The 11,835-nt window shown below is 46.0% G+C and overlaps 3 protein-coding genes across 6 annotated transcripts in view; 2 read left to right on the top strand and 1 right to left on the bottom strand.

Moving 5' to 3' along the window:
* Positions 1 to 8,781, top strand: part of LOC144327635 (uncharacterized) — a 100,002-nt gene extending 91,221 nt beyond the window's left edge. The window contains exon 7 of the mRNA XM_077928043.1: positions 7,286 to 8,781. Within this exon, the coding sequence (XP_077784169.1) occupies positions 7,286 to 8,656 (1,371 nt within the window). The 3' untranslated portion in view covers positions 8,657 to 8,781. The remainder of the gene's footprint in view (positions 1 to 7,285) is intronic.
* LOC144327627 (uncharacterized) overlaps positions 1 to 11,835 on the bottom strand; it is a 365,071-nt gene that overhangs the window by 185,779 nt on the left and 167,457 nt on the right. The window lies entirely within an intron of this gene.
* LOC144327628 (uncharacterized) overlaps positions 1 to 11,835 on the top strand; it is a 119,973-nt gene that overhangs the window by 72,336 nt on the left and 35,802 nt on the right. Inside the window, exon 1 of one of the 4 annotated variants that reach the window (XM_077928017.1) lies at positions 1,724 to 2,048. The exons of the other annotated variants lie outside the window; for them this stretch is intronic. The gene's annotated coding sequence lies outside the window, so the exon portion shown is untranslated. Of the gene's footprint in view, positions 1 to 1,723; positions 2,049 to 11,835 lie in introns of those variants that run through there. 4 annotated transcript variants of the gene reach the window in all.

Below are 11,835 nucleotides of genomic sequence, written 5' to 3' on the forward strand. Positions count from 1 at the left end.
CCCAGAACTGGACACAGTACTCCAGGTGAGGTCTGACCAGAGCAGAATACAGTGGCACTATTACTTCCCTTGATCTAGATGCTATACTCCTATTGATGCAGCCCAGAATTGCATTGGCTTTTTTAGCTGCCGCGTCACACTGTTGGCTCATGTCAAGTTTGTGGTCAACCAAGACTCCTAGATCTCCATGAGTCTGACCAAACTGCGGGAGGCAGTGGAAGACAGGAGTGCCTGGCGTGCTCTGGTCCATGGGGTCACGAAGAGTCGGACACGACTAAACGACTAAACAACAACAACAACAACAACAACAACTAATAATAATAATAATAATTATAATAATTTATTTGCACCCCGCCCATCTGGCTGGGTTTCCCCAGCCACTCTAAGCGGCTTCCACAGCAACCAAAAATACACAAAAATGTCACACATTAAAAACTTCCATGAACAGGGCTGCCTTAAGATGTCTTCTGAATGTCAGGTAGTTGTTTATCGCTTTGACATCTGATGAGAGGGCGTTCCACAGGGTGGGCGCCACTACCAAGAAGGCCCTCTGCCTGGTTCCCTGTAGCTTTGCTTCTCGCAATGAGGGAACTGCCTAAAGGCCCTTGGAGCTGGACCTCAGTGTCCGGGCAAAACAATGGGGGTGGAGACGCTCTTTTGGGTATGCTGGGCCAAGGCCGTTTAGGGCTTTAAAGGTCAACAGCAACACTTTGAATTGTGCTCGGAAACGTACTGGGAGCCAATGTAGGACTTTCAAGACCGGTGTTATACCTCAGCACGGCATGGGGACTGACTGAGCGGGTGGCGAGATGCTTTCAGGCCTCGAACACTTGGCGGGTTCTGAAATGGCCGTGCAGGCCAGATTCATGACCCTGGAGGGCTGGATTCGGCCCACGGGACATAGTTTGAGGACCCCTGGCCTACACTGACTGGCAGCTCCCCAGAGTTTCAGGCAGGGATTTTGTCCAGCCCTTGCAGGAGATGTCAGGGGTTGACCCTGGGACATTCTGCATGCCAAGCAGATGCTCTAGGGCTCCCCATATTTCCCTAGTCTTTCAACGTTATGCTATTAGCAACCGTGGAGATTCCACCTCCCTCTTTCGAAAGGAGAACACTCTCCTAATCAATTTAATTAATAATAATAATAATAATAATAATAATAATAATAATAATACATTTATATCCCACCCATCTGGCTGGGTTCCCCAGCCACTCTGGGCGGCTTCCAACAAAATATTAAAATACAATAGTCCATCAAATATTCAAAGCTTCCCTAAACATAATAACAACAACCATCCATTTCTGGAAAGGGAAATGGCATACTATTGTATATTAGTATAAAAAGCATGCATAAGAAGGTATTACTCATTTATGATGAGAATGGGATTTATTTATTTTGAACTTCGCTTGGTTCCTCCTTGGCAGCCAGTGCAATGGTTTCAGCAGGGCTAGAACTCAGGACCCGCTGCCTTGAGGGACACCTAAGAGCAGTTGGGCAGAGAAAGGTCTCCCTTGGGAGGTGGTGGACTCTCCTTCCTTGGAGGTTTCTCAGCAGAGATCGGACGGCCATCTGCCATGGATGCTTTAGCTGAGATTCCTGCATTGCTGGGGGTTGGACTAGATGACCCTGGGATCCCCTCCTATCTCTCCACTCCTGAATTCTAGGAGGAGCTTCCTTGCCTCCTGCAAAGCCCTTTCCCCTGCAAGCTCTTCCTCTGGTTTCTGGCCAAGGGAGGGAGATGCTCAGAGTCCGGCCAAGAGCCTCACCCCCAAAAGGATATCTGGGCATTGGCGGAGCCAGGGGGGGCAGCTGCCCCCCTAAATGCATAAAAAATAATAAGAATCTGAGAGAGGGCTGAGCTGGAGGGACTCAGCTTTGCAAGGGTTAAAGGGAAGTGATCTTCCTTCTTAGAGAGGAGAGGAAGGAAGGGGGGGCAGGTCCTCCAGAGCCAAGGCCCCTCCCTCCCCAGTCCTTTCCTGCAAGGAAGGGGGGTGTTGCTTTGTGTCTCTCCTGCAAGGACTGATTCGCTGCCCCCTCCTGGGATCTGGTGAGTCTCCTCTCTCTCCCCCCAGACGATGCAGTGGGGGGACGGTGGGGGTCCCAGGGCTGCAGCGGGGGAGGGTGCCTGGGGGGCCCTGATCTGCTCCTGCAGGGGGGGGGACCCCAAGTCAGGGAGGAGAGGGTCCTGCCAGGGAGGGGCCAGGTCTGCCACGCTCTCCTTCCTGCAGATCAGAGGATCCTTGACTCCCACCAAATCTCCCTTCTTTAAAGAAAGGAGTCCCTGGGACTTTAAATCTGTGTGACGTCGCTCAGCCTCATTGCACAACAGAGGAAACATGTGCAAATGGTTTTCCAAAGCTGGACGAGGAGGTGGACTAGCCCCCCCCCCCCAATAAATAAAACCCACAGGGAGGGAGGAAGTTAAGGTGGGAGAGAAAGGCCAGGGATAAAGAGAGGGGTCCCAGACCATAGTCTGGCTGCTGCATTGGGGACCAGTTTCCCAGTGTCTCTCAGGGCAGCTCCCCACGGAGGCCACTGCAGCAATCCCCTCGCACCCAGAGCAGGGCATCCCAGGACCACATCCTCTCTGCCCCTAAGGGATTGTTGCTGGAAAACCAGCCAAGCCGGAAATGGGCGCTGCTACTCACTGAGCCTCCAGGGACCTTGGCATCAGTGGCTGTGTGTGTTAAGCTGTCTAACAGAATAATAGTAATAAATTGCCCGCCTGAATTTCAAGTGAGACGTCTTTGGCCCCGTCCACTTGGCTCTCTGAGGTTTTCCAGATACATACCTGGCCCACAGAGCAAAGAAAAAGGGACCCCACCCCAGGAGTCTGTCTGGAGAGCGGCAGAGAGTCCAAGTGCAAGAAAAAGAGACAGAAGCAGGGGAGTGGGGGGAGCAACTCCTGAGGACCCCCAAGTGAGGACCCCCACTAGAGAAAAGCATCCATTTATCACAAGATACAAATGACTCCCTTGTCAGTCACTTCTGACTTCATGCATTGACTGGGAGGCAGCAGAAACCAGGCTGATTCATCTCCCAGAAATCCCTTCAGTTGCCTCCACATTCTGCATTGTGAGAAGGCTAGAGACTTATTTCTTCTCCTCTTCCTCCTTTTCTTTTCAAAAAGATAGCTCATGGTCTGAGATGCGGTGAAGTCCAGCCCATCCCCCCCCCCCCCCGTCCTACAGATTCTGTAACAGAACAATGTATTTGCTTTGTAGGATTTGCTGCAGCTTCTCATTTAGATGGACAGAACTTGGCAGGAGACCAAAGGGTTCCTTCTGACCTCTCAGAGGCTTCCTGAGAGCACAGATGGATGAGCGAGACTCATCTGGCCCTGAAGCAGGAAGAGGCCATGCCATCCAAACTGGGAGCAGTGGGGGGTTCTGGGAAAACTCTGTGCAGAAGATCCTGGGTGAGGAGGACACCCTCCGCTCAGAGGTGCAGAGCCAGCAGCTGAGGCAGTTCTGCTGCCAGGAGGCCAAAGGACCCCGAGAGGTTTGCAGCCGACTCTACCACCTTGACCACCAGTGGCTGAAGCCAGAAAGGCACACAAAAGCTGAGATGCTGGACCTGGTGATCTTGGAGCAGTTCCTGGCTGTCCTTCCCCTGGAGATGGAGAGCTGGGTGAGGGACTGTGGAGCGGAGACCAGTTCCCAGGCAGTGGCCCTGGCCGAAGGTTTCCTCCTGAGTCAGGCAGAGAGGAGGAAGCAGGTGAGAGAGACTTCCCTCTGGATACTCCCAAGGGGCTCCAAACAGGACAGAGAACATCCCATAATGGTCTGCTGATGGCCCATCCTTTCTCTGGGAAGGCATCCATGGAATGAGATCTCATACCCTTCAAGTCTTTGTCATTCTCTTTCTAGTATTTCTCCCCCTTCTCTGTTTTGAATCCTTGTTTCTTTTTCAGGGAAAGGATCTCTTTGCAGAAATGGACCTGGATTCCTGTGAGGCAGAGAGGCCTCCGTTGGACACCAGAGAGAGGCCACTGGGTAAGGAGGAAGGTGGTTTTCTCCATTTGGTCTAATTCTGTTGGTTTCCCAACTCATCTGAGGGTTCTTTTCATCTTGTTGAGGGGGGAGACAGTTGGGAACAAGGGTCCAGAAGAGGGGAGATGTATTTTTTCACAACAAAGATACGAAATGGGCACAAACGTCCAAATACTCTCAGCAGGTAAGTCTTTCTCAAAGGCCCATCTGTAGTTAGAGATACCCTGTTTCACCTGTGAGAGAATCAGGCACTCCTGGCGTCCTGCTTACCTTTTTTTCTCTTGCAGGTGGCAGAAGGATGCCGGCAAGATCTCCTGGTCCGTCTTTTCATGGGGGCAGAACGGAAGCAGCGGCTCTGGAACCAGATCAGGTCAGGGGAAGCTGCCTTGTGGGGACAGAGGCCGAGGGAGGGAGCAATGTCATGGACTGGTTGGGCACAGAGGAGTGGTGGGAGGAAACAGCTGGGGAACCAGGAAGGGAAGATGGCTCAGAGCCCAAGAAGTGGAGGTGGAGGAAGGATGAGCGGTCAGAGGGGCAAGAGGGAGAAGCCTGGGAAGAGGAGATGTCAGAAGCTGAAGGGGTAACAGGGCTTAGTAAGCTGGGAGACTCTGTGGCAGAATGCAGTGCAGAATCAGAGGCAGAAGAGGAAGGAGGCGAATGGGAGAGGAAGGTCGAGAGGCTGAGGTGAGCCAGGAGAAGGAGGAGCCACCGGTGGCTCCCTCTCCTTTTGCCAGAAGCCACCCTCCCTGCTTGTCTCTCAGAGCCAGGAGACCCCCTGCAACGCCGGAATCTCTGCTAGATAATCCAAGACCAAAAGAGGCTTATTTTATTTCTAGATTGATAACTGAATGCAAAAATTGGTCTCTAAGCAGTGGACAAATGAGAACAAATAGTGGCCTGAAAACATAAGGTGGAGTACCACCTATTTGCACAAAAACGAATACCCATAATTAAAATGCAGAATTTGAACCTCTTGTCTTTGTAATAGAAGGAAATTCCTTCTGGAAATTCCCATGTTGGATTCCATTTTGCTTTAACTGGCCAACTGGTTGGTGGCAGCGGATTAGTGGAGTACAGGTCAATAGTCCGTGAGATGACTGGGGGTTCAGTACAAACACCACAGTTGGCGCCATAGATTTCTGATTGGGTTAATGTTTGGGCTATTCCTAAGCCATTCCAGCAGTGCAATAGGATTATCTTTAAAGCACCTTGTAATGAGTGTGGGGTTGCTCGTGCGTAAGTTACCGCCACTCCTGGCTGTGTTGCCTTGTTAAACCTTTCTGTCTGGACAGCCCTCCACTTCGTGGCTGCCTCAGTCGCTAGCAGAATCCGTCAGTGGGTGTCTCTTAAATCTTTTGCAACATAAAAGTTGTTTGACGCCAAGTCTCCTCCTACTCTCCCTGTGCGGAAGTCTTCTGCGCAGGGAGGGCGTGGGTAGCGGAGGACCCGTGCTCTCCCCGCTGGTGTCCGGTGAAGAGTCCTGGAGCCCTCTCTCCGATTCCCCCATCTGCCCCCCTTTATTCCTGGTGTTGCGTTGATTTGCTTCCCCATCTGCTGAGCTGCTTCTCTCCCTGCTGGGCCCCATGCAACCTGAAGATGTGATCTACAAACAACCTGGCTGTTTCCTCTGCCGTGACCGCATGTGAGCAAGCTATAAAATGGCATATTTTTGTTAGTAGATCAACCACTATAATGACCGCTGTCTTCCCTCGGTACTTGGGCAAATCGGTCATAAAATCAATGGATACCACCTCCCAAGGTTTCCCCGGCGTGGGTAAGGGTTCCAGTAATCCTGCGGGGGCAGCCCGCTCCCCCTTTGCCCTTTGGCAGCGGTCGCACCCCCGTACATATTCCCGTACATATGCTTCTCTCCCTGCTGGGCCCTTCTCCAGCATCATTTGAGAGCCTTCCCTCCGCCTCTAGCTCCGATGTCAGTTCCCTGACACACCTTTTGCACACAGCATGGAACATTCATGGAACTGAATCCTGTTGAAATAGGAAAGGAAGGAAGGAAGGAAGGAAGGAAGGAAGGAAGGAAGGAAGGAAGGAAGGAAGGAGGGAAGGAGGGAAGGAAAGAAAGAAAGATTTGTATAAATATATATAGAAATGCTTCAGTATCTGGGAAAAGATCACTTGTGGAACGCTTCAGTTTGGGCTCAATATTCCCATTAATGACGCAAATTCTGCCCACACCTTTTGCTGCCATACAACCCCAGATCATCAAACTGTCTGGGTGTTTCACAGTCGGTGTAATGGAAGTAGGATGTAAATCTTCTCCGATTCTTCTCCTCTTCTCCAATTAAAGAAACTCATGTATTTCATGCCATCACTACCAAGCAAGGAGATTTGGGTCTCATCGCTCCAAATAACACTGTCCCATTGTTCCACTGTCCAGTTCACATGGGTTTAATCAATCAACTTTGCTTGAGAGATAACAATGGCTTTTTCCTTTTAATTCTAACATTTAGACCAGTCCTTGCACTCAACTTCACATTACATTGCGCCATGTCATCTTGTATATACCCAGATGATTTTCTTCTGTCATGTGGGGACAGTCTCTCCATTCTTCGATTGTCACTTGCCTTTGTGCACCTTTTCCTGCCTTTACCAGTCAGATTTTGTAGTGACTGAGTCTCCTTATACCCCTTCAAAAATATAGAAAGGCCAGCTTTGGTTTTGTTTTCCCCAATCTTTCATCTAATTTCTTCATAACTGTAGCCTTGTTCACTTAATATTAGAATCTTACATCGTTTTCCGGGTGACCAGTCAACTCTTTGTGCCATTTCTATAATTTTATTATGTTTTACAACCTCACTAAATGAAAGAACACAAAAAACAAACCAACTTGATAGCAATCACATAACACACTGAAAAAAGTCAACCTAAGCAAGTTGTGCTTCCTTTTTTGGTTATTGGCTATAACGTTTGATAAAATACAGGTAATTGAACAAACTTTGTTGGATTACATTCTTGATTAAATTATCTTTCCATTGATATATAATTTTATGATATTACTCCAAAAGAAGTGGTGTTTTGAGCCATCAAACCTCTGAAATACACTTTTTTCCGGAGGTCGTCCACAATTTTGACCACGACTGTATAACAAAGCAACATTCAACAACTCATCAGAATCTCAGAATAAACAAACAACACAGGTAATGAACACACACCCAACTCCCTTCAGATCTTTTCCATTTGTTCCTGAGGCTCTAATCCCTTTTTGTTTCCATTGCAGATGGTGATGAATTGGAAATCGAGAACACGAGGTGACCACGACAAAATCCCCAGAGAGGAAAAGCCATGTAAAAATTTGGAGTGTGGGGAAACTTTCAGTCAGAGCTCCTATTCGACTTCCCATCAAAGAATTCATACAGGGGAGAAACCCTATCAGTGCATGGAATGTGGAAAGAGCTTCAGAAATAGCTCCTCTCTCACTTCCCATCAAAGAATTCATACAGGGGAGAAACCCTATCAGTGTGTGGAATGTGGAAAGAGCTTCACTCACAGCCTCAGTCTCACTTTCCATCATAGAATTCATACAGGGGAGAAACCCTATCAGTGCATGGAATGTGGAAAGAGCTTCAGTCAGAGCTCCAATCTCACTTCCCATCAAAGAATTTATACAAGGGAGAAACCCTATCAGTGCATGGAATGTGGAAAGAGCTTCAATCACAGGGCCAATCTCACTTCCCATCAAAGAATTCATACAGGGGAGAAACCCTATCAGTGTGTGGAATGTGGAAAGAGCTTCACTCACAGCCACAGTCTCACTTCCCATCAAACAATTCATACAGGGGAGAAACCCTATCAGTGCGTGGAATGTGGAAAGAGCTTCAGTCAGACTGCCCATCTCACTTCCCATCAAACAATTCATACAGGGGAGAAACCCTATCAGTGTGTGGAATGTGGAAAGAGCTTCAGTCAGAGTGCCCATCTCACTTCCCATCACAGAATTCATACAGGGGAGAAACCCTATAAGTGTGTGGAATGTGGAAAGAGCTTCAGTCTCAGGGCCAAACTTACTTCCCATCAAAGAATTCATACAGGGGAGAAACCCTATCAGTGTGTGGAATGTGGAAAGAGCTTCACTCACAGCCACAGTTTCACTCTCCATCAAAGAATTCATACAGGGGAGAAACCCTATCAGTGTGTGGAATGTGGAAAGAGCTTCACTCGCAGCCACAGTCTCACTTTCCATCAAAGAATTCATACAGGGGAGAAACCCTATCAGTGTGTGGAATGTGGAAAGAGCTTCAGTCAGAGCTCCAATCTCACTTCCCATCAAAGAATTCATACAGGGGAGAAACCCTATCAGTGTGTGGAATGTGGAAAGAGCTTCAGTCACAGTTCCAAATTTACTTCCCATCACAGAATTCATACAGGGGAGAAACCCTATCAGTGTGTGGAATGTGGAAAGAGCTTCAGTCAGAGGGCCAATCTCACTTCCCATCAAAGAATTCATACAGGGGAGAAACCCTATCAGTGTGTGGAATGTGGAAAGAGCTTCAGTCACAGTTCCAAACTTACTTCCCATCACAGAATTCATACAGGGGAGAAACCCTATCAGTGTGTGGAATGTGGAAAGAGCTTCAGTCAGAGGGCCAATCTCACTTCCCATCAAAGAATCCATACAATGGCCGGAAAAACCATTATACAGCTTTAGGAACCAGGCAGACGCACCTTTTTATTTTATTTTTTATAAAAAGTTTATTCAGAATTTTTTAAACATATAATAAACAGACAAAAAAGAAAAAACAAAGAAAAACATACAGAAAAGAAAAGAAAAAGTATTATAACATCAAGGTCAAACTCTTACTTTCTTACTTTTGGACTTCCTCACGTCTTTCGCTCCTGCTTCCCAAATTCATAAATTCTAGACAGCAAATTATAACCTTGTTTCAATTTCTTATTTGTGATTTTCCCATATTATGTCTCCAAATTTAAGTTTACTTTCCAGAATCTTAGATACTTAGATAGACATAATATTACCCAAAATATTAGCTCTTTTCTCAAAATTCATCTATTTTCAAATTCTTATCAGCTAACTTACTGGTGCCACATTTGTTCTTACTCTTGCATCATCTTAACATTCATACAGTTTACAATGTTTTTGTAGGTAGTCCTTAAATTTCTTCCAATCCTCTTCCACTGCTTCTTCTCCCATGTCGCGGATTCTGCCAGTCATTTCTGCTAGTTCCCTATAGTCTATCAGTTGCATCTGCCATTCTTCCAGCATGGGCAGGTCTTGAGTTTTCCAGTGTTTAGCTATGAGTATTCTTGCTGCTGTTGTTGCATACATAAAGAATGTACAATCTTTCTTTAACACCTTCTGGCCAACAATGCCCAGAACCAAGGCTTCTGGTTTCTTAGGGAAGGTATACTTAAATACCTTTTTCAGCTCATTATATATCATTTCCCAGAAAGCCTTAACCTTAGGGCATGTCCACCAGAGGTGAAAAAACGTTCCTTCAGTTTCTTTACATTTCCAGCATTTGTTATCGGACAAATGGTATATTTTTGCAAGCTTGACTGGGGTCATGTACCACCTGTATATCATTTTCATAATATTTTCTTTTAAGGCATTACATGCCGTAAACTTCACACCGGTGGTCCATAACCTTTCCCAGTCAACAAACATGATGTTATACCCGATGTCCTGTGCCTACTTTATCATAGCTGATTTGACCGTTTCATCTTGTGTGTTCCATTTCAGCAGCAAGTTGTACATTTTTGAAAGAACCTTAGTTTTGGGTTCTAACAGTTCTGTTTCTAACTTTGACTTTTCCACCTGGAATCCTATCTTTTTATCCAAATTAAAAACCTCTTTGATCTGAGCGTAGTGTAACCAGTCTCTCACTTTATCCTTTGGTTTTTCCAAACTCTGCAGCTTCCAACGATCTCCATCTTTTTCTAGTATTTCCCAATATTTCGGCCACTTGGCCTCCATATTGAGTTTTTTCAGGGCCTTGGCTTCCATTGGTGACAGCCACCTTAGGGTCTTACTCTCTAGTAGGTCTTTATATTTTATCCAAACATTGAATAATGCTTTCCTAACAATATGGTTCTTGAACGCCTTATGGTTTTTAACCTTGTCGTACCACAAATATGCATGCCATCCAAAAGCATTGTTAAAACCTTCCAAATCTAAGACATCAGTGTTTTCAAGAAGTAGCCAGTCTTTCAGCCAGCAAAACGCTGCTGCTTCATAATACAGCCTTAAGTCCGGCAGGGCAAACCCCCCTCTTTCTTTAGCATCAGTTAATATTTTAAACTTAATTCTGGGCTTTTTGCCCTGCCAGACAAATTTCGAAATGTCTCTCTTCCACCTCCTGAAACACTCCATTTTGTCCATGATCTGTAGGGTCTGAAACAAAAACAACATTTTTGGCAATACATTCATCTTTATGACAGCAATTCGGCCCAACAAGGAAAGTTTCAGTCTAGACCAACTTTCTAAATCCCTCTTAATTTCTGACCAACATTTTTCATAGTTATCCTTAAATAAACTCAAATTCTTGGCTGTAATGTTTACCCCTAGGTATTTCACTTTTTTAACCACATTTAAACCTGTTTCCTTCTGAAACCTTTCTGATTCTGATGGTGTCAAATTCTTTTCCAATACCTTGGTTTTCTGCTTATTTAATTTAAACCCTGCCACCCGACCAAACTCATCAATCAGTTGTAATGTCCTTTTCGTACTAGATTCTGGCTCCTGTAATGTCAAAACTAGGTCATCTGCAAAAGCTTTTAATTTGTACTGTTTGGCTCCGACCTGAATTCCTTCAACCAACTGGTCCCCTCGAATCCTGTTCAGGAGCACTTCCAGGACCGAGATAAACAACAAAGGGGAAATAGGGCAACCTTGTCGTGTTCCTTTCTCAATTTTAAACTCTTCTGTCACCACATTGTTAACTATCAGTTTAGCTTTTTGCTCTGAATAAATTGCCTCTATACCATTTTCAAACCCCCGTCCCACTCCCATCCCTTCCAAATTTTTCTTCATAAACCTCCATGAAATGTTATCAAAGGCCTTCTCCGCATCTACAAATATTAACACTGCTTTAGTATTAATGTTTGTTTGTAAAAGTTCCAAAATGTCAATAATGTTCCTTGTATTGGTAAACAACTGTCTACCTGGGAGAAAGCCCAGGCAGACGCACCTTTTTAACCAGGCTTTTGGCTGATTGACAGCTAATGCCCTTTTAATATGTGGTGGTTTTTTTGTTTCTTTTTTATGTTGTAACCATCCTGAGACCTGTGGGTGTAGGGAATAGGTGCCAACTCTTAAAGGCCTAGGGGTCTTTTTACCCCCCTAAAAATAAATAACTAAATAAATAAAATTAATTAACCCTCTTAAAAAAATAAAAAAAATAAACGCACAAAGGTCATGAGGAAAACAAAATACAAGAAGATGCAAACATAGACAGGTCCCATCTTTGTGGGCAAAATGGAAAAGTTGCTTTGAAGGAGGCTTTCCCAAACTTGGGTCCCGGTCCCAAGCAACTCCCGGACTACAGTTTCCATCATCCCTCCCCATTGGTTCTGCTAGCGAGGGATGATGGGAGTTGTAGTCCAAAACCAGCTGGAGACCCAAGTTTGCTTTAAAGGGAAAGTAGGCTGGCCTTGTGACACCCTCTGCTGGCCAAAAGCACTGCCCCAGAATCTGAACCACCCCCAGTACTGCTAATTGGAATTAATAGAGCGCAAAACTGAAGTTTGATTGGCACTTCAACCTCTAGGGAGGTTCTAGGTCATTTCTGCACCACCTAGAGTACCCACAGAATTGTGGCTTCTACTGGCAACACACATATGAGAAAACAAATGAAAGACAAACACAAGGGG

The sequence above is a fragment of the Podarcis muralis genome, chromosome 4 (assembly GCF_964188315.1).
Source record: "Podarcis muralis chromosome 4, rPodMur119.hap1.1, whole genome shotgun sequence".
In the NCBI taxonomy this organism is placed as follows: Eukaryota; Metazoa; Chordata; class Lepidosauria; order Squamata; family Lacertidae; genus Podarcis; species Podarcis muralis.